The 26,917-nt window shown below is 38.9% G+C and overlaps 1 protein-coding gene across 2 annotated transcripts in view; it reads left to right on the top strand.

Moving 5' to 3' along the window:
- The window catches only part of LOC124130706, a 30,253-nt gene extending 4,281 nt beyond the window's left edge, over window positions 1-25,972 (top strand). Inside the window, exons 1-4 of one of the 2 annotated variants that reach the window (XM_048387938.1) lie at window positions 1,603-1,687; window positions 1,949-2,684; window positions 19,541-19,751; window positions 22,082-25,972. In XM_048387938.1, coding sequence (XP_048243895.1) covers window positions 1,954-2,684; window positions 19,541-19,751; window positions 22,082-22,879 — 1,740 coding nt within the window. In that variant the 5' untranslated portion in view covers window positions 1,603-1,687; window positions 1,949-1,953 and the 3' untranslated portion in view covers window positions 22,880-25,972. Of the gene's footprint in view, window positions 1-1,602; window positions 1,688-1,948; window positions 2,685-19,540; window positions 19,752-22,081 lie in introns of those variants that run through there. The other variant, XM_048387937.1, reaches the window with a different exon arrangement.
- Window positions 25,973-26,917: the final 945 nt, after the last annotated feature.

Genomic DNA, 26,917 nt, shown 5'->3' with positions numbered 1-26,917 from the left:
TTGACATGTCCTTTTTATGAAGGTGTCTGTCGTCTTAGGCGCCGTGATTCACTGTGCAGAGTTGCGTCCCTTGGGCACGCCAGAAACCTATGATTTTCGGTTCTAATCCCGTTTTGCCCCGGTTATGTTTCTAGGTTTGTCAGCACCATACCCGTGCTTGAGGGTTTCACCGAAGTGAGACGTCTGAGACCTGCTTCACTTTGGGCTTTCCTCCCACATTAAGCTGGCACGCCGTGATATAACTGGAATAATGTTAAAAGCGGCGTTTAACCCAACTCACTCACTCACTCACTCACTCACTCCACTCACTCACTCACTCACTCACTCACTGCTCGGTTCTGTTTTCTCCATATCTCCAGATGACTTCTCGAACACAAATGCAGTTATCAGTCTGTAACTTGGCGTTATGTCTTCCAAGCGATGATATTCTTCATACACATGTTGAAATCTCACATTACAGAGAGCAGTATCTTTGAAGCCACAAATTTTTCAAATTTCCCCCGTATCTTTGATATTCTCCATACATATTTCTTTTAATGCCTATACATGTACAAACATTAACATTCTTGACTTGTCAGGGTAGACATAACAGAAGGCATTGACAATTGGGGATTTATGTGACCCAAATCAGGATTCACCAAATTCCCACAAGTTGTTTATTTTTGCCGATTGCCTATTCACTTTTTTCATAATTAATAAAAAATCTAAATAAAAGGGTTCTTTGGAGAAGAAAACAAAATCTTTCCACCCCTCACTGGTCTCTGATAACCAACAAGGCCGTTTACAAGATTTTTAAAAGATTTTGTTTTCAGATTCAACCATTTGGAGCCAAAATCATCAGTCAGAGAATAAAATATAAATAACTTATATTTCAAGCTGCTCCACTTTAATTGAAAATATAAAGATACAACTACATATGTTAACTTTTTAATAATAAATCATTAAATGTATTGCATGATGTTCCTGTTCACTGCCAACCTCTTATGTAAATAGAACAAACTTTAAAACAAGTAAATAAATACACATATTAATTTTAAAATTCTTAAATTGCTAAACATCTTGCTAAACAACATTAGGTTTAACTTATTCCCACTAAACCAAAACCCTAACAACCCAAAGCCAAATAAACAAAATAAATCATAAAACTATAAAATGTACGTTTTTTCTTTTAGATTTTTTCAAGCTTATTGGTTATGAAAAATTGATGTGATAAAATATAAAAATGTGTGGCCTTATCGCTGCATAATGGGTTCTGAATACTAATGGTTAATTCAACTAAATTTGTTTTCCAGAGAGGGACCTCTGATATATGCTTAGCGAGCAAGCGAGTATGGTTTTACGCCGCTTTTAGCAATATTACAGCAATATCACGGCAGGGGACACCATAAATGGGCTTCACACATTGTACCCCTGTATATGCTTAGCACTTCATATTGATTTGCAATGGTATAGGTCCACATAACATGGTCACTAGATTCATGCATAATGTATGTAATCTCCGAGACAGGGGAAGGATGAGATGTATGGCCCTTGTGTGCTATACAGGACAGGATAAGCTGAATACAGTGCGAGTTGACAGAGTACTTTGTCACGACAGCAGCCCCTGGTGGCACACTGGAGTATTGCATGTCGTTTATAAGCAGATGATAAAACCTCTCCTACAACAGACATTGATCTATATGGTTTTGTAAGTATGTACACCAAAACAATATATGTTCAGTGTTTTTTGTTGTTTAATGATTTGCGTTGGGGGAAAAACAGCACAACTCTGTGCACCCACCCTCTACGAAGTGTATTTTTTGGAACAAGAAAATATGGTTATGTGTTTTTGTTAACAGATTGTACATGTTGAATTTATGTATGTATTTTGAACATTTTCTCTCAAAATGTTTTTCAGAAGTTGCTTCATAATTGTTCATTAATGGAATCATGATTTTATTTATGACAGGGACCATGGATGATGGAAAAAGCAGGGATGGGGATGAAATTGAGGTCAAGGTCATAGATGAAGGTGACTCCAAAATTATTCAAAATGGTTCGGAGAAAGCTACTGCAAACAGATCGGATTCTCAAGCCCCAGACATGAACATGATAACCCAGTCAGATTCCAGTATTCAGGATATTGACCAATCAGAATCTGCCAATATGAATGAAACTGAAGATGAGCTACCTGATTATGAGAACAGACCCAGTGACAATGAGAAGGGCATTACGGAATCACAGGTTTATGAGGAAACTGCAGCCAGACAATCAGATATTATCAAAAACCAATCAGAGGACAGTGCAGAGTTGAGTGTGGAGGAACGTGACCTTGGGGTGTATGAAGATGAGGATGAATCTGACTTTGACGAGGCAGTGGCTGACCTTGACCTGGAACTTGAACCAGAAATTCTGGGGGAAAAGCTGATAGACAGTATGCTCAGAAAAGGAAGTAAATCTGCAACTTCCACTCGTAAAAGTCGAATTGAATCAGCCTTGTCCAATATAGATGAGGCTGAGGAACTGTCACAGCCATCTTGTGTTGAGGATGGGGTGACGACTGTGGATGTTGCCCAACATGGAAGGCGGCCAGCCACTAGTGGATGTGAAACCGATGCCCCATTGTCTCGTGCGAAGGTCAACACCCCGGCTAGTATTAGTGCATACACAGATGTGACGGCGGAAATCAGGAATTTGGAGTCAAGGTAAGAGAGAGACCTGATTTTTTCTGAGAGACCATAAGGGATTTATCTACACCTGCTCAGAGGCCGATATTCAACCCCAAGTCTAAAACAAATGACAGTAAAAATTCAAAATTTGAAATTAAAAAATACTGTTTTATACAATATCACAAATGTTTTTCTTTCAATTTTTCTGCCATAGACACTTACTTTGGAATCCTAGATATATCCTTGCCCTACATAGACGGATAGCTCCTCTGGCCTGGAGGACGATAAAGTGGTGTTGGGAAAATCTGCTTGATTTAAGAGTCTGTATAATGCACAGCTTTTTCAACAACCCACTGTGCTATCTGCTTTCTATTACTTTGGGCCGATTCTCTACAATTTGATAAGGAAGAGAAGTCACCATCGTCACCTCTTCATTCTCCAGATCTCCAAACGAAAGTTTTTAACCATTGAGTATTGAGTCATAGGTTGTCCTTTACTTTGGTTATTTGTTAGTTTTCTTTCGGTGTCCAATATATTTTGACTGCCTTGGATATAGATTATTTTTAAACGAATGAGACTTTTATGACATAAATCTACTTCGATGCTGTTCATGTGCTGCCCCAAGTGTGTCATACGTCTCACCAGCTCACAACAGCGAGACATAGCCTTTTATACAATATACACTGTGGTAGAGTTTATGAATAACTGAAGCCTACATTCAATCAATAAATCCTCGGGGCTAGTTCAATTTCAACCATTTTGGGGGGTATTGCTATATCACTATTTGAGCTAGTAGATTTTCTTGGTGAATTTCTATCCCTGTCAGATTTCCACAGATTGTTTTCGTAAGAGAATCTTAATACACTGGATAATTGATGACAAATTTAATGGCTTTCTAAAATATTTAGTCCTTCTTATAGAGATGTTTTATATGTTTTTCATACCATGTTAATGTATAAGGGCGTGGAGTCGTCCCACAGATGACATCCTTACTTTGTCAGCTTGCTGACGGGGTTAACCTCTTTTGTCATGTGAACAAGGCGTCCGACCTCAGATCAGAAGGTCCGTGGTTTGAATCTCATCACGGGACTCGGAAACTTTATGGCCGCCACATTACCCAACGTGGGGCTGAGCACGTTCATATTATATTTGAGCAAAATAAGCCTCAGTACCTTATTATGCGGCCCGGGACGTGCCTTCTGTTGATGGGGGAGTATGTAGCAGGATGTGGAATCATCCCACAGATGACATCCTTACCTTGTCAGCTTGCTGACGGGGTTAACCTCTTTGGTCATGTGGACAAGGTGTCTGACCTCGGATCAGAAGGTCCGTGGTTTGAATCCCATCACAGGACTCGGAAATTTTATGGCCGCTGCATTGATTAAAAGCCATAAGGATTTTCAGGAAGCATTTATACCACACAAAATGCATGTATTCTGTGAAAACTGAATACTGAATATGTTATTTCTTCACTAATTTCCCCACTAAGTGTGAAAATTAAACAAATTTCATGTCCCATGTTATTTCAATAGAGTAGAGTATACTCCCCAAATCCACCCTGAAACATTTAGAGAATCTCACCCTCGTGTCTTTTGATATCAAATATATCAACACGAGTTGATAAAAGTTGAAAAACTCCAAGGCTTGCCGAGGATTTTTTCCACTTTTATCAACGAGTGTTGATATATTTGATATCAAAAGACACAAGGGTGAGATTTTATTTATCATCCAACATCATTCTTCCAACTTTGTCAGTTTGTAGACAGTAATAAGCAGTGTCTTAATGTAAAAAGTACTGCTAACAGCTTCAGTAGCAGAGCCATTAGTGATGTCATTTGATTGTGACGTCATGGTAACCAATGACATCATAATGGCCTGCAAAGCATTGTGATGCAATTTCATTGCAGCGATATCTACAGTGTAGATATCGCTTGATCTCACCCAAGGATATCTCCTGTGGGAGTCAGTTTTGGATGATAAATCTCTTTGTCACACCATATACATTATATAGTTTGAAGTTAACCAGCTGAAGCTTGCAACTTGAGTGGGGTACTTAAATATTCAACAGATACGTTACCCTACATGGCACACCTTTGGCAAAAGTGATTCCTTCCATATCCCAGTGCTTATGTACCTAAAGCAGACATGACTTGCGAACACTTGGTACGTCATACCCTTGGCTTGTACAATTAATATCAATATCATGTGTGTCAGTAGATACGTTACCACGAGAACGTTACCAAAGTGGTCTCACTGATATTTATTCCTCATTAGAAGTAAATGCTTCGTATGATTGTTGAAGCATTGTAAAGAAGTAGTTGCCTGTCTGAAATTATCTGTTACATTATCTGTTATTTATGGTAACGTATCTGTTTCAGTGTTTTTATACTCTTTACATATTATATGTCACTCACAAGTAACATTTCTTAAACATAAAACACACAGTATAAACTGTGCAATCGTTATTATTTTGAAATAATGTGTGTATTAAATTGTTTGATAGGCATTACTTAGAAGTTGACGGATGACAAGATAGACACAATTTTATGGATAACAACTTCTTTATACTGTGAAAAGCGACGTTTCGGTATAGATCCTTATACCGTTGTCAAGCAAGACTTGTACGTTTCCGTATAGATCCTTATACCATTGTCAAGCAAGACTGACAAGTCTTGCTTGACAACGGTATAAGGATCTATACCGAAACGTCGCTTTTCACAGTATAAAGAAGTTGTTATCCATAAAATTGTGTCTATAATGTGTGTATTAATTCAATGAGTATTTTACTCTCAGATAATTTAACAATAACAGGCACTGAAATACAAAAAGAATTGCTTGTAAACTGAGCAGTACGTGTATCCAATGAACTCATTCCTGTTTCAGTCTCATTAAGATCAGATCTTAGTTCTTGCTACTGCTACCATGACCCGTAATGGGATGTCCTAAGATCTTTGTTTAACAGTAGTGAGAACTAAGATCTAATTTTAATGAGATTGTTTCCTGTTTCAGTTTGTTGATAAGTTCTTCTGAAGTTCCTCATTAAGAAATACTAAGCCGTTTTGGTCTCCTTTAGTTTTTTTACATCTCTAGTACATATAGTTACTTATTCTTGATTCATCAAATGCCCTAATATATGTAAAAACTGCAATTAAATATATTTTTCGGAAACAAAATTTGTCTGTGTCTAACTGAATTCTCATAACTGATTTCAGTTTTATTGTCTCTAACATGGGCATATAATGTGTCTGATAAACAGCACAATGAGGTAATAATTTATCATAAATTATTTTTTAAATAACATCTGTATGATGCAGACAGCTATCCAGGAAGAAATTTAGTTTATCTTGCTTCAACTATGTAATATGCACACTTAGCATGCTTAATGGAGAGTGAACCATTAACATTATGGCTGTATTTAGTGAGGCACATTTGCAAAATGACAGACCTCACGAGCATGTTACATTCTGAAACCATTACAATTAGTGAGAAGGAATTTCTCCTGCTTTTTGTTTCAATCCAAAAATATCTATTTAAGAAAAAGAAATTATCATTGACCGGAGGTGACTTTTCTCCCTGATATATATATTTATACAATTCAGACACATTTCCAAATCACTTCCAGCAGAAGAAACTAACAGTTTTAGTCCACTATTCCTTATCATGCTTATAATGATAACCTATAGCGAAACCCTTGAAAAGAGCAAATTTCTACTAGTCCTTATGACACCTTAACTATTGGGCAGTTTGGCAAGGACTACAGGACTAGTGCCAATTTCTAATGCCACTTACTCAAGGTGCAGGTAATAAATAGAATTGATGCTGGCATTATAATGTTGACTTATAAAATAGCCGTATCATTGTCAAATATTAATATTTTACAATAAAAATGGTATTTTAGTGTAAATAACTTTAGTAGTTTAAATAGTATGGTCTTCCAGATTTGATGATCGCAGTCAAAACAATGTTACATTTTGTATTTGGTTGAAATACTCTTATATTTCATTTCATGTCAAAATGTGAATAAGATACATTGACTATTGTACTTTCAAGGCCTCATATATATTAATAGTAGTTCTTCTATATGGCATAAAGTCATGAGAACTGTAGCTTGTTCGGGATGTTTTTCTCACTGAAGTCACGTCAAAGATTGTCATACCACATGCAATGTATGGTAATACATAATAACATTTCTTTGAAACTAAGAAAATTAAGCATTCTGACTGTTGACAAATCACGGCTTTGAAGCTCGGTCATTCATTTATACAACCCAGTGAGAATGAAGAGACCCGTGAACGTTAGATTACCATAGAAATTGCAGGAAAGACATGAAAGATGAATGGAGTGATTTGTAAAGGTTTAGAGAGTTGGCGGAATTGTATGAGCATGGATATAAACGAGTGACATGGCAGAACTATAAACTACTGGCTGGACAATGCTGAAAGTTGGACAAATATGTATGAAAAGATCCCAGTTATACGCCTGTAACAAATGTTGTTAAGAAGGAATAGTGCAGGCTGTGAAGATTCCTTGTCTGTGTTGGGCTACAAACATTGCGAACAGAAGCATTTGTGTTGTTCCTGACAGATGTGTCTGTGTCTGTGTCTGGGTATCTGTTTCTGATGGAGTTTAATCTGTAGGATAAGACCTCGTTGTGCTAGGCATATTTCACTGACTATTGCTTCATTTGGAAATGGATAAGAAAGTTGTGTTTGAAGGCCCACTCTCGGAATGGCGTCTGCCAGTCGTCAAAAGCGAATACGCTCTCAGGTACTCAAGGACTTTTGGTGTTTCTTTAATATGTATATCAAAATATTTTTTTGTTTTACTGCCACACCCAGCAATATTCGAGTTATATGACACCGACATGTAAATAATAGAATCTGGACAAGATTATCAAACTAGGTTAATCTTTTGACATTTTGTAAACAAATTGGCTTTTCGGCATATTCTGGTTATGAGAACCAGAAGATTTGTCATGCCTCATTCGCCAGCTTTTATCAGTTATAGTTGTCATTCAACCCTTTCAAATGCTAAATCAATGACAATATGGCATATATGCTGATAAAATCCTTGTCAGGCCAGACCCATTTTAAATTCTTGCAGTTTGAATTATCCACGTGACATGCCAAGGCTACAGAAAATGACATGTAGCCTGAGCGTAAGTAGTAAATTAAAATGAAATAAATTCAAAATCAAAATGTGTTACATGAAAAATTCAAGGTTATTGTTTTTTGTTTGTCTTGAATAAAAGTTGAATTAATATTTTCAGAGTTTAAGGTTAGCAAAACTATGTTTTGTAGGTTAGGTGAGGCAATCCTTATTTTAATACCTCTATACGTTTTAACAGTTCCTTTGAACCAGTGGTAGCAATAAAGTTGCTATTGCTAAAGCATTTTATTTGTGTGAGTGATCTTTAAAAGCAGAGTGGAAAGGTAGAATTGAAGTACCGTATTCGACGTAATAAGCGCCCACGGCGATATTTGCTGATATATTGGCTTGTGAACAATCCCAATTAGCACCCTTCCGATTGATCCATGTACACAAGACTTATTTATTCGTGTATAATACACCCTCGTGTGTTATATGCACCCTTAATTACGGGCAATTAAATTCTTGAAAAATATATCTGTCATGTATAATACGCACAGACTTTTCTTTTGTATCATTTCAGGCTGTCAGCATAAACCATGAAATGTACGATCTTTCAACCCTTTCACCAAAGTTATATTCTAATAAGCGCCCCCTATTTCTAATCTTGAGTGCGCCCTGTGCGCTTTTTACGTCGAATAAAGTATTATGAATTGGAAAGAGACATGGTGCTTGGTCAGTTTCCTTAAATGACTTATTCATCAACATCCAAGGGTTTTTTGTTACTGAAATATTCTTACAGAACAGGAGGAAAAAGAAGAAATGTTATTCAAAATCTGCAAAGGCAGTGGAGAATTTAGCAGGGAATAACCTTTAAACAGTGTTAACAAAATGCAAAGTAATGCTTCTTATAAACTTAAAATTACAACAAAGTTGTGTCATATCTTTAGAAAATGGAATCTGTATTTCAGACTGTTTACAATTTTGTATCTAAATAACATTGGTTATCATATTGACACTGATTCAATTCACATTCTCATAATGCCCAGAAGCTGATTCAAATTGTGGTATTCAATGCTCATATTCTGATTCAATTCAGTCTCACCATGCTCAAACACTGATTCAATTCAGTCTCACACTCTGATTCAATTCAGTCTCACCATGCTCACTCTCTGATTCAATTCAGTCTCACCATGCTCAAACACTGATTCAATTCAGTCTCACACTCTGATTCAATTCAGTCTCACCATGCTCAGACACTGATTCAATTCAGTCTTACACTCTGATTCAATTCAGTCTCACACTCTGATTCAATTCAGTCTCACATGATCAAACACTGATTCAATTCAGTCTCAAACACTGATTCAATTCAGTCTCACTCTGATTCAATTCAGTCTCACCATGCTCACTCTCTGATTCAATTCAGTCTCACCATGCTCAAACACTGATTCAATTCAGTCTCACACTCTGATTCAATTCAGTCTCACCATGCTCAGACACTGATTCAATTCAGTCTCACACTCTGATTCAATTCAGTCTCACAGTCTGATTCAATTCAGTCTCACCATGCTCACTCTCTGATTCAATTCAGTCTCACACTCTGATTCAATTCAGTCTCACACTCTGATTCAATTCAGTCTCACGCTCTGATTCAATTCAGTCTCATACTCTGATTCAATTCAGTATTATCATGCTCAGATACTCATTCAATTCAGTCTCACTCGCTCAGACGCCAATTCAAGTCCCGCGATTATGCAGGAGTGATGAATGAAGTGTGTGATTACAGAGCCACACAGATCTGTATTGTGGAATGTGGCAGTGGCAGTGATACGGAGTCAAGGTTGTATTGATGGAGTAGTGGCGTTACATTGATCTGTCGGCTGTGTGGAGCACGAGGACAAGGGAGTTGTTGTGACAACAAATCTGGCCATATTCTATAATCAATACGTCATTGGTAGACTCACAAGTAAACTGTCCAGTGGGAGTTCAGAAACAACACCCAGGTGACAGGGAAGATGGAAGATACTTGTCTGGCAACAGGTCCCTGAAGTGTTCCCCTCTTGGAATGAGTGAGTGAATGTTGGTTAATGATGCAGCAGTAAATCACAAGTGTTCCTATTGGTTGTCAGGCCACAGTGTGTTACTGTGCTGGAAATATTGGTTGTCAGGCCATAGTGTGTTACTGGGTTGGAAATATTGGTTGTCAGGCCATAGTGTGTTACTGTGTTGGAAATATTGGTTGTCAGGCCACAGTGTGTAACTGGGTTGGAAATATTGGTTGTCAGGCCATAGAGAGTTACTGTGTTGGAAATATTGGTTGTCAGGCCATAGTGTGTTACTGTGTTGGAAATATTGGTTGTCAGGCCATAGTGTGTTACTGTGTTGGAAATATTGGTTGTCAGGCCATAGAGAGTTATTGTGTTGGAAATATTGGTTGTCAGGCTATAGTGAGTAACTGGGTTGGAAATATTGGTTGTCAGGCCATAGTGAGTTACTATGTTGGAAATATTGGTTGTCAGGCCACAGTGTGTAACTGGGTTGGAAATATTGGTTGTCAGGCCATAGTGTGTTACTGTGTTGGAAATATTGGTTGTCAGGCCATAGAGAGTTACTGTGTTGGAAATATTGGTTGTCAGGCTATAGTGAGTAACTGGGTTGGAAATATTGGTTGTCAGGCCATAGTGAGTTACTATGTTGGAAATATTGTTTGTCAGGCCACAGTGTGTAACTGGGTTGGAAATATTGGTTGTCAGGTCATAGAGAGTTACTGTGTTGGAAATATTGGTTGTCAGGCCATAGTGTGTTACTGTGTTGGAAATATTGGTTGTCAGGCCATAGTGTGTTACTGGGTTGGAAATATTGGTTGTCAGGCCATAGAGAGTTACTGTGTTGGAAATATTGGTTGTCAGGCTATAGTGAGTAACTGTGTTGGAAATATTGGTTGTCAGGCCATAGAGAGTTACTGTGTTGGAAATATTGGTTGTCAGGCCATAGAGAGTTACTGTGTTGGAAATATTGGTTGTCAGGCCATAGTGTGTTACTGTGTTGGAAATATTGGTTGTCAGGCCATAGTGTGTTACTGTGTTGGAAATATTGGTTGTCAGGCCATAGTGTGTTACTGTGTTGGAAATATTGGTTGTCAGGCCATAGTGTGTTCCGAATTACCCCATTGAGATTTGAAGTTAGAATAAATCTCTGCGAACTATAGAATGCTAGTCGAAATGTACTGACTCAATGGAATGGGTTGTCAGGATGGGTGACCTGGTTGACAGCATGTCATTGTACCCTGATGGCCAGGATTGCTGCTCATGATATCAATCACTGTTTTGTCTGGGACAAGACTTAGTTATTTACAACGTTGTCGTCACATAGCTGGAAGTATCTGAGTGCTCCATTCAGACATTGATAATTACTGTTATGATGAGGATGCTTCCAGAGACATACCTGGCTTTATTTGTGAGTCCTAGGGACAATAGAATGGGGGTCCCAGGTAAACTCAAGGCAACCTAAGGTATTTGTAATGCATTATTCTTATCATACATGGTAATTTCCTTGTTTGAATCATAACTCAATGATGGAGTTTAAAAAATCTGACAATGACTCTCCAAAGTTTCTTATCAGAGAAGAATTATCAGGTAAATCTGATACGAATACTGCAATTACATTATTTTCAGTTTTGAGGCAAGTGTGTATTGTGACACCCCACTTATGTACAAATGACTGATTCTCAACATGATCATGGTAAAATGCCAGTTGATTGTAACTACTTCATGTACTTGAGAGAAATAAAAAATATGCATTTTCTTATTGAAAGTGGTCCAGATATTGCATAATCATGATAATGACGCCTATTCTTAAGCGTTAAAAACATACAAAGACTAGGTAAATAAATGAAGGTAGATAAACATGATAAGGACTGCTCCATGTGTGTCTGTGGTATGTGAACTAGTGATAGTGTGATAACATGGCTGAGTCTATGCGTGGGCAGAAACTCGATAGCTGGGTATACATATAGTTGCCTGCTACATTTCAATTATAGGATTATTTTACACAGAAAATGTACCAAACCTTTGGGTTTTTTTTCATTTGAATTACATGATTACATTAAATTAGGATGTTTTTTATTTAAATGTTTTGGTCGTACATATTCTTGTATGAGTTGACCATTGTAGACTGGAGGACTGAGAGTGGGAAGGTTGTGGTGGTCGTTCTGAAGTGAGGACGTTTTTGTCAGTTTTACTCAGTAGGAGTCGGAGGATTGTGACAATGTAAGTTTTTTATTTATTCTGCTATGTTAGAAAGAATGTATCGGATCTCAAGGTATGCCAGGCTGATTTCGATTTGTTAAACTGTTGCTTGTGAAAAGGAGTTAATTAGGCTTGATGGCTTGTGTACATTACTTTTTCAGCAATCTATATCGTGCTGAGGGCATAAAGTGGGTGTTTTTCATTCCAGAATGTGTGTGTGTTTGTTAGAACCACACTGAGCAATATTCTAGCTGTGCCATGGTGGATCAGACAATCCAGAGATTGATATTTTGACGAACATTCCACACCATCAGGGTAGGCTGGCAACCATCAACCAAGTCACTGAGTCTGACTGCCTGATCCATTAAGTCACGTTTATGATCAGCACAGGTTGCTGGGGACCAATTCTAACCCAGAAATATCACAGGTCTGGTACAGAATGAGTACAAGAATTTCAAACTACCATTCTATAAGTGTTATGATTTGTGTTCATATTTTAGAGAGGGCACAGGTGCCCAGTCGTCTAAGGTGCCTCAGTTGGCTGTGCAGAGTTGTGTCCCTTAGGCATGCCAGAAATCTATAATCATGGGTTTGAACCCCGGTTCGCTCCGATTATGTCAGCACCATACCGTGCTCATGGGTTTCACTAAAGTGGTAAACATCTTAGACATGCATCACTTCGGGCTTTCCTCCCACATGAAGCTGACAGGCCATGATATAACTGGAATAATCTTCAAAGCAGAGTTCTATGACCAATGTTGTCACCCTGGGATTTCCTCCGACATCAAGCTAACACGCCATGATGAAACTAAAATACTGTTGAAAGCAGAGTAAAACTCACTCACTCACTCACTCACTCACTCACTCACTCACACATTATATTGAAACAGATGCATGTATCTGACTCTGTGTGCATTAGCCTATTCACTGGCTTCCAATCGTCCCAATCAGCATCCGTGGTTGTTTACCCTGTCCGATTAGTCATCCACTGGCTTCCAATTATCTTAATCAGCTCTGTGTCCATCAATCAATTTACTGTATAAACATTGATGTTAATAAGTATATATACCTATGTTGTTCAGCACTATCCATCACATGCTTGATAGAGGTGATAGGATCTACACCGAAACGTCGCACTAATTGTAATAAAGAAGTTGTTCATCCATAGAACTTGTCTTACTTCATCACACCAACTTCTAAAAAAAAAACACTTAAAGAGGTCAGATGCATGTAGATAAACACTGTTGGTCTGTCTGTATCTATTTAATACAAAGTAATAATGGCAAGGGCACAAATGGTTGGTAAAGACTCCCTCATTATCCACGTGGTTTACCTTTGTAACTGGGTACCAGTAGTTATCACATTTGGTCACAGTCTTACCAGATTCAGTGTTTGCACAACACTGCTAAACAGCCGTGCAGGTTTACTGTGACATTTATTAAAGTGGGTGTTGATTGTTAACTGAATAAATAACACTCAAGTGTCAACACTGGCCTGTTGTAAGCAACACAGAATGTAGTAGATCATTGGTACAGTGTCATATAGCCCTAGGTCTCCCCGTGTCCCCCACACTGGCCTGTTGCAAGCAGCACAGAACGTAGTAGATCATTGGTACAGTGTCATATAGCCCTAGGTCTCCCCGTGTCCCCCACACTGGCCTGGGTTGTCCTGCTGTCATGAGAGGTGAGTGAATTCACTTAATACAATATAAGGTCTGCCATGAATTTCACCCAACGCAGAAAACAAAGGGTTGAAAGTACATTTTGTCCTTTTAGGCAATAGCTTCATTGTTAGAATTTGGCACAAGTACTATAGTCCTTACAGAACTGCCCAATAGTTAAGGTATCCTAAGGGCTAGTAGAAATTTGCCATTTTTAAGGGTTTTCATTATCATTATAAGGACTAGTGGACTGAAACTGTTTTCTATCGCTGAGATTTTGAAAGATTCAACCGCAAAAATGGTTTTGATAATCATAAATGTACACCTGAAGTCTCCCCAAATCATTTAGTTTTGTTTGTTGGTTGGCAATGTTTTATGCTTTGTCCAGTAATATTCCAGCTCTATGGGGGTGGCCTCTAATTGAGTCTGTACAAGACAATCCAGAGACTGATGTTATGAGCATCCATCCACGCCATCGGGGTACGTTGACACACAATGTACCAGGTGACGGAGATTGACCACCAAATGACTCCACTCATTCGCCTCTTGTGACAAGCATAGGTTGTTCAGGACCTATATCCTTACCCGAAATCCCCAACCTTGTAGTAAACTGACAAGGATAACCTGGACAAGTAGTAATCAATTATCATATCTGTCATAATCCTTCTCATCACCGCCATGTTTATTGTTGCATTGAGAGGTAGGCTCGGACTTATCCCACGGTCCTCGTGTTGAGGTGATATGATCAGTGATGGTATCGGTGTCGACAGCTGACTGTATGACTGGGTGTGTATTGTGTCACTGCAGGGAGCTTCGTGTGACAGATCAACACTGGACACTTGGTAGTTGATGTGTAGTGGTGTTTATAAGTCTATGGGGAGCTTCTCTCTGAAGGATAAGCTGTACATGGACAGAACAGTTGGTGTAGTTGATGTGTAGTGAGTGAGTATGGTTTTACGCCACTTTTAGCAGTACTCCATCAATATCAAACCCAGGTCTTTGGTGTGACGAGCGAACGCTTTATCCACTAGGCTACCCCACCGCCCATTTGATGTGTAGCTCAGTGGAATCGATATTGGTCTCTCTCTGTGGAGCTCTACTGTCATCATCTCTTCTGTTGGACACTGGTGGTCTTAGGCGATAGAGTAAACCCCGAGCTCTGTTCTCATGTGGTGGGTGTCACCGAAGTGGTGTGTTTAGGATCTTCATGACCTTCAATATTGTATAAAGTTTCCTTGAGCTGAAACTATGACCTCTCTATATATGCTGGATGTCTCATTACTAAGGGTGTGCGGTGTTACAGGTATATTGGTAAATTGCAGTTCATTCTTTCCATGATACGTATCACAATATCATGTCTTAAAGCTCGGTAGAGCAGGTGATTTCAAATAGCCACTTTTATCATGTGTTTAATGTTATGCACTCTCCAAGTACATGTATGAAATGTGTCCGTATTTCCAAAATGCAGGTTCACATTCTGAAGTTCTTCTGTGGCAGTGGTGTAACACCAAGTCATCACTGTCCCGGAGCATGCATCCTTACATATTTTTAAATGAGCAATCTCATTAAAATAAGATCTTAGTCCTCGCTACTGCTAAACAAAGATCCGAGGAAATCCCATTACAGGTCACGTCAGGCCGACCTTGCTCAAACTTTGACCGGCCAATGGAATGACCAATCAGAAGGCAGCTTTCTCGTGCTTTACGGCACTAATTTCAAATTGGCGACTACGCTTCGAAACATATGTTGACAAATTCTTGATTAAACATTTAAAACCTGAACAAAAGAACATTCTGGAATGGCTAATAGATGGTCTAGATTGTATGGATTCAGTCATTAAACCCATAACTATCGTTCGGAATACCCGTGTTAAAGTTTTCGAGGATGCATGATTAGAAATCACATTCCGACTGTCACTTTCATGATCTGGTAAACGACGCTCTGATTGGTCAGATGAAAGGTCGGTCTGACGTGACCCCTACTGGGATGTCCTCAGATCTTTGTTGCGCAGTAGTTAGAACTAAGGTCTGATTTTAATGAGATTGTTGAATGAGTAAACATGATGCTGTTCAAGCGTCTTGTTTTGTTTAATCAAAATTTTGAATTCTACAATATATTGTGATATGTATCGCAATACAGTCTTATGCATTGTAAGATATTGTGATACACTTTAAATATCCAATACCCACGCCTACACATTACCATTAACACCCATGTGATCATTTCTACTTTGAAAATGATGAAAGTGACCTGTCATTCCCAAAGGATGTAACTCTCCTAAGTGTATTGCAGTGCCTTCAATGAATGGGCACACATGTCCTCTTGAGCTAGTGAAAAATCATTTAATTCATGTGAAATGACCTGTTTACCGAAACAAGTAGATATAAGCTTCAATGGAAACGCGACAATGTCATTTTATTAGAGAATCACAATACCTTTCTGCAAAGTTTAGTGTACCAGTACTTTTAAGATTTACTTTAGATAAGAAATATATCTTTGACATATTAGTTTTCAAGCCCTCTTATCCTTTAATTTGTGACATCGTTCATTTTTAATAATATTCATGCATTGACGTACTTGTTCAGTCGAGATAACCTGGACCACAGAGTCGTATGTTTTGATAGAATTCAAACTTGGAAAGTGTTGTCAAAAGACACTACGATCTCAAGGGTCTGTTATGTAACTCTTCAGGCAACGAGGAAGGATACTCAGGTTGTGGTGAAAATGTCGACTGAACATTAAGTGATATATGGCTTGAGTTTGAAGCAGCTGTCTGGGGTATATAAAAGTGGATTGGCACCAGACGGACTCTCGTTATCGGCAGCAGACGGACACAGGTTATCGATAGGAGACAGACCGGGGTTATCAGCATTCTGTGGGTTATCACTTGTGACTGGGTACAGTGCTGTAGCTAGGATACTTCCTAGACTTGAGATAGTGTACCAAGCAACTCAGTGGTGATATGGGCAGTTCTACATCTCGGCAGGACCTCCACTGATTGTTTGACTTAAGATTTGGGACTACTTTACTCTGAATGTTTGTTGATTTTGGATACGCACAATATACCAGGAACATTTTGAAGGTAAAGTGTATGAAAAATGTTGTTTAATATTTGAAGGCCGACTCCAGATAATTGTTTTAGAAATTAATATTTACTCGCATGTTATCACATTGGGTAGTGATAGTTTTATTTTGGTAGTCAATATAATTTTTCACTTTAGGTCCAGTCTATTCAGTATTTTTTAACCAGTGAGTGCCTCAACAAGGTAGACCCATTTCAAAATTGAACTGCTGTTTCAGAAGACTTCTTATTTTCATTTGTCTTTGTGCTGCTTGATGTGTCTTATGTTGCAAAAGCTCACGGCAGTGATACATGTCTGAAGTGTTTAAGTGAAACATTTAGTGAGTGAGTTAAATTCAACGTCACATTGGCAATATTTCAGCCATATCGTGACGAGAGAAACTTATACATTAAAAAAATTATATTTAGACTATAAAAACCTGTCGTCTTCGGACAGTAAAGTAACTAGACTATCACAATTTATTTTTGAAACTAGTATGTAACCATAAAAGGATTTCACAAAACATAACACAATATAAAAACGAGCTATTGATCGCCATCAGCTGAAGGTAGATCACCATGCTAGGGATCATGGTGACTTACAGTACCTTGGCTACCTGCATGGACCCAAGAAGGATTTACACCATCCATTCATTTACTGGTGATTATACTCAATTTTAGCCTCAATCAAAATTACAAATATTCTGCGATTAAAAGAGAAGCAGACATATATATTCTTTGAATGACATGGACTTCGATATCCTCTCAGGGGGACAAGAGGTGAAATAAATACACAGGTGATCTGGAGCGTTAGGAAGGAGTGATGTCATGTTTAGAAGGTTACGCGTTGCCCGTTGGAATCCCGGGTTAGGATTGGTCCCCAGTGATTTTGTTTGTGTTTGTTGTTTAATGCCACAGATGAGGTTTTGCATTACTTATTTGTGCCCCTAACTCTCCTGACCAATATCCCTCTTTTCCCTTAACTCAAATGACACCTGTAGGGTAGAGTTTCAACCAGTTTATTTGGGTGTTTTACGCCACACTCTGCAATATTCCAGGTATATGATGGCGGTCTGTAAATAATCGAGTCTAGACCAGACAATCCAGTGATTGATGTCATGAGCATCGACCCATGTAAATGGGATACGATGACATGCATCAACCAAGTCAGCAAGCCTGACCACCTGATCCTGTTAGTCACCTCTTACAACAAGCATAGTCACCTTTCATGACAAGCATGAGTTGCTGAAGACCTATTCTCTACCCAGATCTTCACGGGTGCCCAGTGACCTATGCTTGTCATGAGAGGCTCAGTGACTTGGTCGAATGCGTGCGATCGTACCCCAGCGGTATGGATTGTTCCTTATTATATCATCACTGGATTGTCTGGTTGATTATTTCTGGAATATTGCTTAGAGCTGCGTTAACAACAAGCAAACAAATATCCTATTAACCATGAACTCATGGCATTTAGATTAAGAATATAGTTGAATTTCGTAAAACAAAACAGGTAAAAAATAAAGTTGAGGATATTTCCATATTTCCTTCGAAGAACAGAGTGATCAATTGAAACTAATGGTGAGTCATAAGATGGGTCAAGTTTATTTTGCCATCATCATGTCAACTGATTTTGGCCACTGTTGGAAGATGAATGAAAAATACTTACATCTAGAATTTGCTGTTCCAGCTGTGGTTTAACAAGTTGATGTTTGTTCCTATTACATAACTGTTTAAAGTTCTATGATTATCGGACCTGTGAAGATCCGGGGTAGAATGGGTCTTCAGCAACCCATGCTTGATGTAAAAGGTTACTATGCTTGTCGCAAGAGGCGACTGATGGGATCGGGTGGTCAGCTCGCTGACTTGGTTGATGCATGTCATCGATCCCAATTGCATGGATCAATGCTCATGATATCAATCACTGGATTGTCTGGTCCAGACTCGATTATTTACAGACCGCCATCACATAGCTGCAATATTGCTTAGTGCCTGTTAAACAACAAGCAAACAAACCAACCAATCCATGATTATCGCGGTGATGTTACACTGTCCCCTCAACAGTTGATGGTACACAGACAACTACAGGGATCTATCTGGGCCTTTATGTATCTTCGGATCATTTGTTTTCGGTCATCATACTTTATTGGACAATCATGTTTATCATGATTACTAGTGCTATGACGGGAGGTGTAGCATCACACAGAGATTGTAAATACTCAGATGATGGCTTGTTTTTTTGCAGAGAAAGTTGAACGAGATGTTTTACAGTTGTTCATGTGATTAGAGAGAAAACTACCAATGTTTCTTAAGAGTCCAACTTCCAGACACGAAAATGGAGGTATCAGTGCAACCATTGTACCAATAACAAATGAAGTCTTAAGTATCAAGAGTCTTGGGCTAACTATGGATGGTTTTTTTCATTCTTTAAACTTAAACTGGGTTGAGAAAATCTGGCACTGAGTGTAAAATTGATGTGCCTGCTTCCATTACCAGAACTGAATTGGTTGTAATGATGATAGGTACCTTTCTTGCAGGGTAGTACTGGCACTACAGTCAGAAAAACAAGCAATTACGATGTATTCTGCCTTTTTAAATACCAGTGTTTATCTATTCCACCTTGTATTCAAGAGAATTGTTATTGTCCATGGAAAACAAAAATGTAATCGCCAATTTCCCGTCTAACTGACTGGGTCTGGTGATTTTCTAGCACTTCTGCATTCCTCAATATACTTGACAAGCGTGTGGCATTGTTTTGGTCTCTTTTTGCCTCTTGTCATTGAAAATAATCTAAATAGCTTGGTTTACATGTGACACTAATAATGGTTTCTCCCTACAGAGACACAACAAGGAATCTTGAGACACGAGAAGCTGTGTTCCGTCGCGCCCTGACGTTGATGTCCAACCGCTGTACCAGCGTCACCCAGAATCCAGCAGACGTCACAATGCCGTCTGCTCTGATCAGCGTGGATGAACCTCCATTCGGGGTCACTCAACCAGAGTATTTCTACATCCATCAGCGGCGGCCTTCACCCATGGCTCCCCTCAAGGTAGATCACCCATGACAAAGTATCAGCTTAATTTTATAGGGAGCAGTTTGATTTCATATACAAAAATGAATTCCTTTAGTTGGTTGGTTGGTCAGCAATATTCCATCTATATGACGGCGGTCTGTAAATAATCGAGTCTGGACCAGACAATCCAGTGATTGATATCATGAGCATCGATCAATGCAATTGGGATCAATGACAAACATCAATCAAGTCAGCGAGCCTGATCACCCGATCCTGTTAGTTGCCTCTTACGACAAGCATAGTCACCTTTTATTGCAAGCATGGGTTGCTGAAGACCTATTCTACCCCGGATCTTCACGGGAAGAATTACTTTAGTTTTGATACATACGCCACAGTTGAAGTATGAACGTACTAACATGCTTGAAGAGAATTTCAGAAAGAATAACACAGAAATGATAGTTTATGAAAACTTTGTACAAAAGGACCAACACACTCAGTTTTTCAGTTCTTGTGTTCAACTCATTTTACCCACAATAGTGATGCAGTTCATATTCAGTGTGAAAATAGGATGATTATGGCTGTTATTGATTGAAGTGAACTCTAAACATCCTGAAAAGTGGATTCTGGAAGAAAACCTAACAGACCAATTAACCCATCTTGTTTTAACAAGTTTGTGACCCGTTAAGATTCCGGGGTAGAAAAGGTCTTCAGCAACCCATACTTGTCGTAAAAGGGGACTATGCTTGTCGTAAAAGGCGACTAACAGGATCGGGTGGTCAGACTCGTTGATTTTGTTGATACATGATGTCAATCACTGGATTGTCTGGTCCAGACTCGATTATGTTACAGACCGCCGTCAAGACCTCTGTATAGTATCTGGTGACAGATGTGATTCACAAGGTGAATGAATGTTTGGTAGGACAGTGCATGTAGTATTTCCTCATGCCAAGAAAGAACGCTACACTCAGGAATTGTTTTGTCTGCGGGAACTTGGGGACTGTAAAATGATGTGAGGGAGGATATTTGGTAGTGAGGCTTTTGGGAGTTTAATCATTTCTTATGGCCTAATGTCTCTTTGGTGAAATCTGAGAATCTAAAACTGAAGGAACACTTGAGTGAAATAATACTTTATGCTAGAACTACTGTCGGTCTACCTCAAGGCCATAACGGTGTTCATAGTAAGAGTATAGGTAAGGTATACATATTTGTGTTTTCTTATGACCTGCAAAAGTTTATGCTTTCACTTGTGGCTGAAAAAATATCAACTTCTTCAGGTCATTGGGTGAGACAAATATGTTATTTGAAAAACCAAATGTCCCTTATATTAAGGATTGCCCAAGTAAAGAATATAGTTAACTGTTGACAGACACATGTATATTTCTTACCAAACTTATAATTATGATGATTAACCTAACTTTATTGAAAACAAACTTGTAGTATTTATCCCCCGGCATATAATGCCAGGTGATATAGCGATCAGCCAGTCTGTCTGTCCGTCCGTAATCATTTCCTTTTCTGGGGCAGAACTCGAAAATAATTCAGTGTATTTGATCGAAACTTAGCATATCTACCAGTCACATACTGAAGTTGTGCCTTTTGCTATTAAGGAATTTTAGAAATTTTAATTTTTGTACGTTTCCATGGTAACAAGTTGGACTGAGGTTCTATAAGGGTGGTGTTCGTTTCAGGTGCGTAACTCAAAAACCGTGAAATACTTTCTTACAAAACTTTGCATGTCTACCAGGCACATACTGAACTGGTGCCTTTTGCTATTTAGGAATTTTAATTTTTTAATTTTTTACGTTTCCATGGCAACAAGTTGGATTTAAGTTTTCATATAGGGTGGGTTCACTTATGGAGTATAACAAATAAACTGTTAAATATTTCCTTGCCAAACATTGCATGTCCATTCATAAAGTACATACTGAACAGGTGCCATTTGATATTAAGGAGTTTTAGAAACGTTTATTTTAGAATTTCCATTGCAGCTATTTTGACATGGGCTAAGAGAAATGTTGGGTCAGTTACCTGGTTTGGGACCATAACGTGTTAAAATGGGTGGTGGATATAGATGACTTCATTGACTATACGCTTGTTTCTTGTAATTTGTCATTTGTTTGCATTAAAACAAAACACAGAAACACACGTTTTACTTTCCATTTCATGTGGATGCGATCATGGTGGATCTTTTGTTGGTAAACAATGTATGTTTCTTAAAGAACTTTCTTGACTCATTACATACAGAATTGCACATTTACTTGTGGTTACTTTACAGACAGCTGCCGGGGGGGTATGTCATCTTTCTGATGACTCTTGTTTAATTAATAATATTAATAATAAAAACATGATCTTACTGTCTATTTCAGGCATGGCGTGGTTACAATGGCAATGTGTACTTTGAGCCGATCTCAATTAAATCAGTTTCAAAGGGGAAGGCCACTGACCCCAGTGATGCAGTTCAAGCAGCTCAGCTGGCGAAGTATGACCCTCGTCTCGGGGTCTCCAGTTACACACCCAGTGCCAGGCCTGCCTCGACACCACCCTCACGCTCCAACACAAGAGAGTCCATACGTAGCTCGGTGACTCGACGACCCATCACACAACGACAAATGACTGTGTTCGATCGTGGGCCGGGCACGCCCAACTTCAATCCACGTCAACAAGAGAACCTGGCCTGGGTTGAAAAACAACAGGAGACCGGTAGCCTGGCGATGAGGCCACCCAGCTCATCGAGTCGGGAGGCAAAACTAGCAGCATGCAACCGAGAAAAAATTGTAAAAGGATCAGTAGTGCAGAGGTTACGTGAACAAAAACAAGCCGGGCTGAGGAAACCTCAACTCACTGTGAATGGTGACAAGTTTACACCAGCGCATACCATGTCCCCGCTGCTCCGTACACAGACTCAGTATTCCCATAGCAACCAGCGGATGACGATGAACAGCCCCGATCCGCATCACAGCGTGTACGATCATCTTCCTCCCCTGGACCAGATCCGGGCCAGCTTACGTCACATGGAACACGTGGACAGTATGAGTGAGCCGTCCTACAACCGACTGTCACCGTACGGCAGAAAGGTCACCCTCACCGATGAACTGAAACCTTTCATCAAATACAGCCCCGATATCCGTGCCAAGTACTTGAAACGGGTGCAGTATCTCACATGAACACCCCAGACCCGTGCTGTGATTTGAAATGATACATTCTTCCTTGATGTAGATGTGCTGACACGGATCGGATTTAGTCCATGGATCTATTTATCCTACGTCATGATCTTGTTAGATCATTTACTCATAACAGTACCTCCATTTGTGAAGATCTGCGGACACCTCCATCTGAGGCCAAGTCAGGTGTACGTTCTAATCAGCCAATCAGCATCATTGCTTCTGTAAATTCTGTTTGAGGGAGCAAAAAATACAGACCAGCACATCCGATTGCTGTATCTTGAAACTGAAGGTGAAGGGCAAGTTACACATGTGAATAATAAAGGTGCACCATTTTATTTTGTGGATATTTTGCGCACCGTGATGTTGCTGAGCACCATTGCATCTTCACCCATTGGGAGTACCATCGAAGGAATATTTGTATTCTCTGGGTTTTCTTTTGTTATGAAATGAAAATTTAATAAGCAAGATTGCAAGAAATAGTTTTAGAAAGATGACATCTGATTGGCTCAAGAATACATGTATCCTTCATTTACCGTAGGTTGAGTGGTCAAAGTTCTCTCCGCTTTCACCTTAGCAACCTTTGGTGGTGTTTTCAGATCTTCCTGTAGAGTGGTATCAGAGAAGATCATTACAGATCTTCATGGTTATATTTCAGTGTTTTGAAACCATGATAACATTTTGATATTTTTGTTGCCATAAGTCTTTAAGTGCTTGAATTTCATCATCCCTGAATTGAGAACTGTATAAAATTTCACAGAACTCATCACTGTTTGTGTTGACATGTTGGTTTATTATCATCAGATCTTTCTTGGTGACATCAGGGTGATTTAGTAGCCAGACTGGCCATGGCAAAAACCTTGGTTCGATTCCCAGATTGGGTACAGTGTGTGAAACCAGTTCTTGGTCCCCCTGCCATGATTCTGCTGAAATGCTGCTAGTGACATAAAACCCCACTGAACGTCCTCGCCATCCTACATTCCTCTCAACCCTTTTGTCTCTCCCCACTCCCCAAGGAAAGGTAAATAATTTTCAAATTAGATGTTCGGATGAATTCATCATCATGAACACACCTAACAACTCTATGATCAATTAAACAGATTTCATCTTAGTTCCTGCCCAGTGACGCTGAATCCAACAAATTATTTGACTTGTACAGGCAAGGTTTAACTGAACAATACCGGTCATGTTATTCTAACTTGTTTGGTGTAATTTTACTTGTGGATAACGTGGAGTGTCAATGATATAACTATACAATGCTCAAATATTGCACATGAATGTCATGGCGAAAACTGGTAGCATGCATCATGTTCCTTCCACCTTCCTTGTGATGTGTTAATCAATGTATTGTCAAATAGCAGAAGGAAGATATTATGCAGGAATGTTTTACTGATTCAAGTGGTGCTTGACATGATCAGAACCAATGCTTGATGGAGGATGTCTGCTCTCTGTAGTCAGAAGTTTGTTCTTTTCTGAGATAGGTAATGTTAATATCCATATGATTTAATCAAACTTTCAATTTGAAAATAAGGGGTAAGGATGCATTGAATTGTATAACATCATTATTTCTAGATTTTCCTTTTTTAGCGAAAGTGTAATACTGTCCACATTTATGTAGCTGTAGTTTGTAATGTGCAGAAACATTCTTTTCATGACAATTATGTAACTTTTTATCATCAAAACTTTAAGGAATTGACTTTTGACTGATTCTCAGCTGCACTAATGGTTTTGTTAAAGGACTGATTCATAATCTTAATTCTGCAGTGAACACAAATTCTCAAAAGCAGACATCCTTAACGTTGCTATGCCTTGTCGACTGATCAGTTGCAGTGTGCCAGCATCACATCATATTTTGTATATTACCGATGGATGCCATCGTAGTGTTCAGTTTACTGTACATAGATATTTATTAAAAATAGATTTCATGAGAATTAAATAGTTGATCACTTGTACTTTTTCTTCATTTGGTTTAGACTATATCGTAAATATGCATATTTATTACTTAGAATACTCAGCTAATCCAGAGACAGTTCTTGACACGGGAGTTAGTTGTACAGGGAGTAGTATTCCATCGTTGTGACAATTTTCCTTGAAGAGCCAATAGTCTTGATACATTTTTAAAACAAATTATTCTTAACTTTGTTTTTCTTTTTGCTAAGAATTTGTAGACTGATATATTATGGGCATTTGCACTGTACGGGAAATATTTGTAAAAGTATTTTCGTGAAAGTAACATCTATTACTTTGATACTGTCAGAAAAAAGATGGATTCTATATCACTTTAAGGGTTAGAACTTAACACCAGTTAGCTAGGCCAGGGCTAGTACATATTTCCCAACTGTTTTAATATTACAAGGGCATTTTATCTCTATGCAGGCAAGTGAAGCTTTTGAGTTTAATTCTAACCCTGACCTTAGACTTTCTGATTGGTCAGTCATGCTGTTTGACAGGTGCCAATAGGGTAGCCTTATGTCCTCAATATGTAGGGGTAGTAGGGTAGCCTAGTGGTAAGTGTTCATTCACAGCATTAAAGAGCCTAGTTTGAAACCTGAAATAGGAACATATGAAGCCCATTTCTGGTGTTCCCAGCATAACATATCTAGAAGTAGAATATATTCACTCATAATATATTCTATCATTAATCAACACTGAAATACTCCTCACTAGTCAGAATTAAATAGCATAAATATTTCATAAGTTATTGTATGTTTTTTTTAAAATAATTAGTAGCTTTTCCATTAATTATCTGTCAGTAGCAGTTACTAATGCCTTGGAGTTTGTTCATTTTGATATTTTTCCTTTTACTTAGTCAAGATCAATAGTTGTGGAATGCTTTGTACAAATGATATGTTCTTTTGTTTTACGTTTATAGAATTAATTAAGATCTCTTCGAATGGGCAAGGTCACATTCAGATGCATGTTAAGATTATATTTTTGAATTTTGTCTGACCATTTACTTTTGTGGTTTACAGAGTTTGCAAATCAAAATGTATTCCGTCCAGGTATGTCCTCAATTAGTGATGTTGACATTTGTATGAAGCACTTGTCTGTGATATTATCTACATGTTCTACGCTACTGTTGAATAAAACAAGTCTGTTAGATTTATGTTTTCAATCTTCTTTCATATTTGAGAATGATCCAACAGCGATTTGTTCGTGTCATCATACAACAGCGGCTTGCAGAGTACAAGCTGCACCAGTGGTTGATTGCTTGAGCACCAACACATGCTATCAGGATCCTATACATCGGCCAGGTCACAGTGACATGCACCAGTGGTTGACGGTGAGAGCACCAATACATGCTATCAGGATGCAATACATCGTCTAGGTCACAGTGACATGCACCAGTGGTTGACGGTGAGAGCACCAATACATGCTATCAGGATGCAATACATCGTCTAGGTCACAGTGACATGCACCAGTGGTTGATGGTGAGAGCACCAATACATGCTATCAGGATGCAATACATCGTCTAGGTCACAGTGACATCCACCAGTGGTTGATTGCTTGAGCACCAATACATGCTATCAGGATGCAATACATCGGCCAGGTCACAGTGACATGCACCAGTGGTTGATTGCTTGAGCACCAATACATGCTATCAGGATGCAATACATTGGCCAGGTCACAGTGACATGCACCAGTGGTTGATTGCTTGAGCACCAATACATGCTATCAGGATGCAATACATCGTCTAGGTCACAGTGACATGCACCAGTGGTTGATTGCTTGAGCACCAATACATGCTATCAGGATGCAATACATCGTCTAGGTCACAGTGACATGCACCTGTGGATGATGGTGAGAGCACTAATCCATATTATCAGGATGCAATACATCGTCTAGGTCACAGTGACATGCACCTGTGGATGATGGTGAGAGCACTAATCCATACTATCAAGATGTGATGAGTCGTCTAGGTCACAGTGACATGCACCAGTGGATGATGGTGAGAGCACTAATCCATGCTATCAAGATGCGATATGTCATCTAGGTCACAGTGACATGCCCCAGTGGTTGATAGTGAGAGCACCAATCCAT

Source organism: Haliotis rufescens, unplaced genomic scaffold, assembly GCF_023055435.1.
Source record: "Haliotis rufescens isolate VD_foot unplaced genomic scaffold, xgHalRufe1.0.p SCAF_7, whole genome shotgun sequence".
Lineage (NCBI taxonomy): Eukaryota > Metazoa > Mollusca > Gastropoda > Lepetellida > Haliotidae > Haliotis > Haliotis rufescens.
This window is presented reverse-complemented; position numbering and strand designations above follow the sequence as displayed.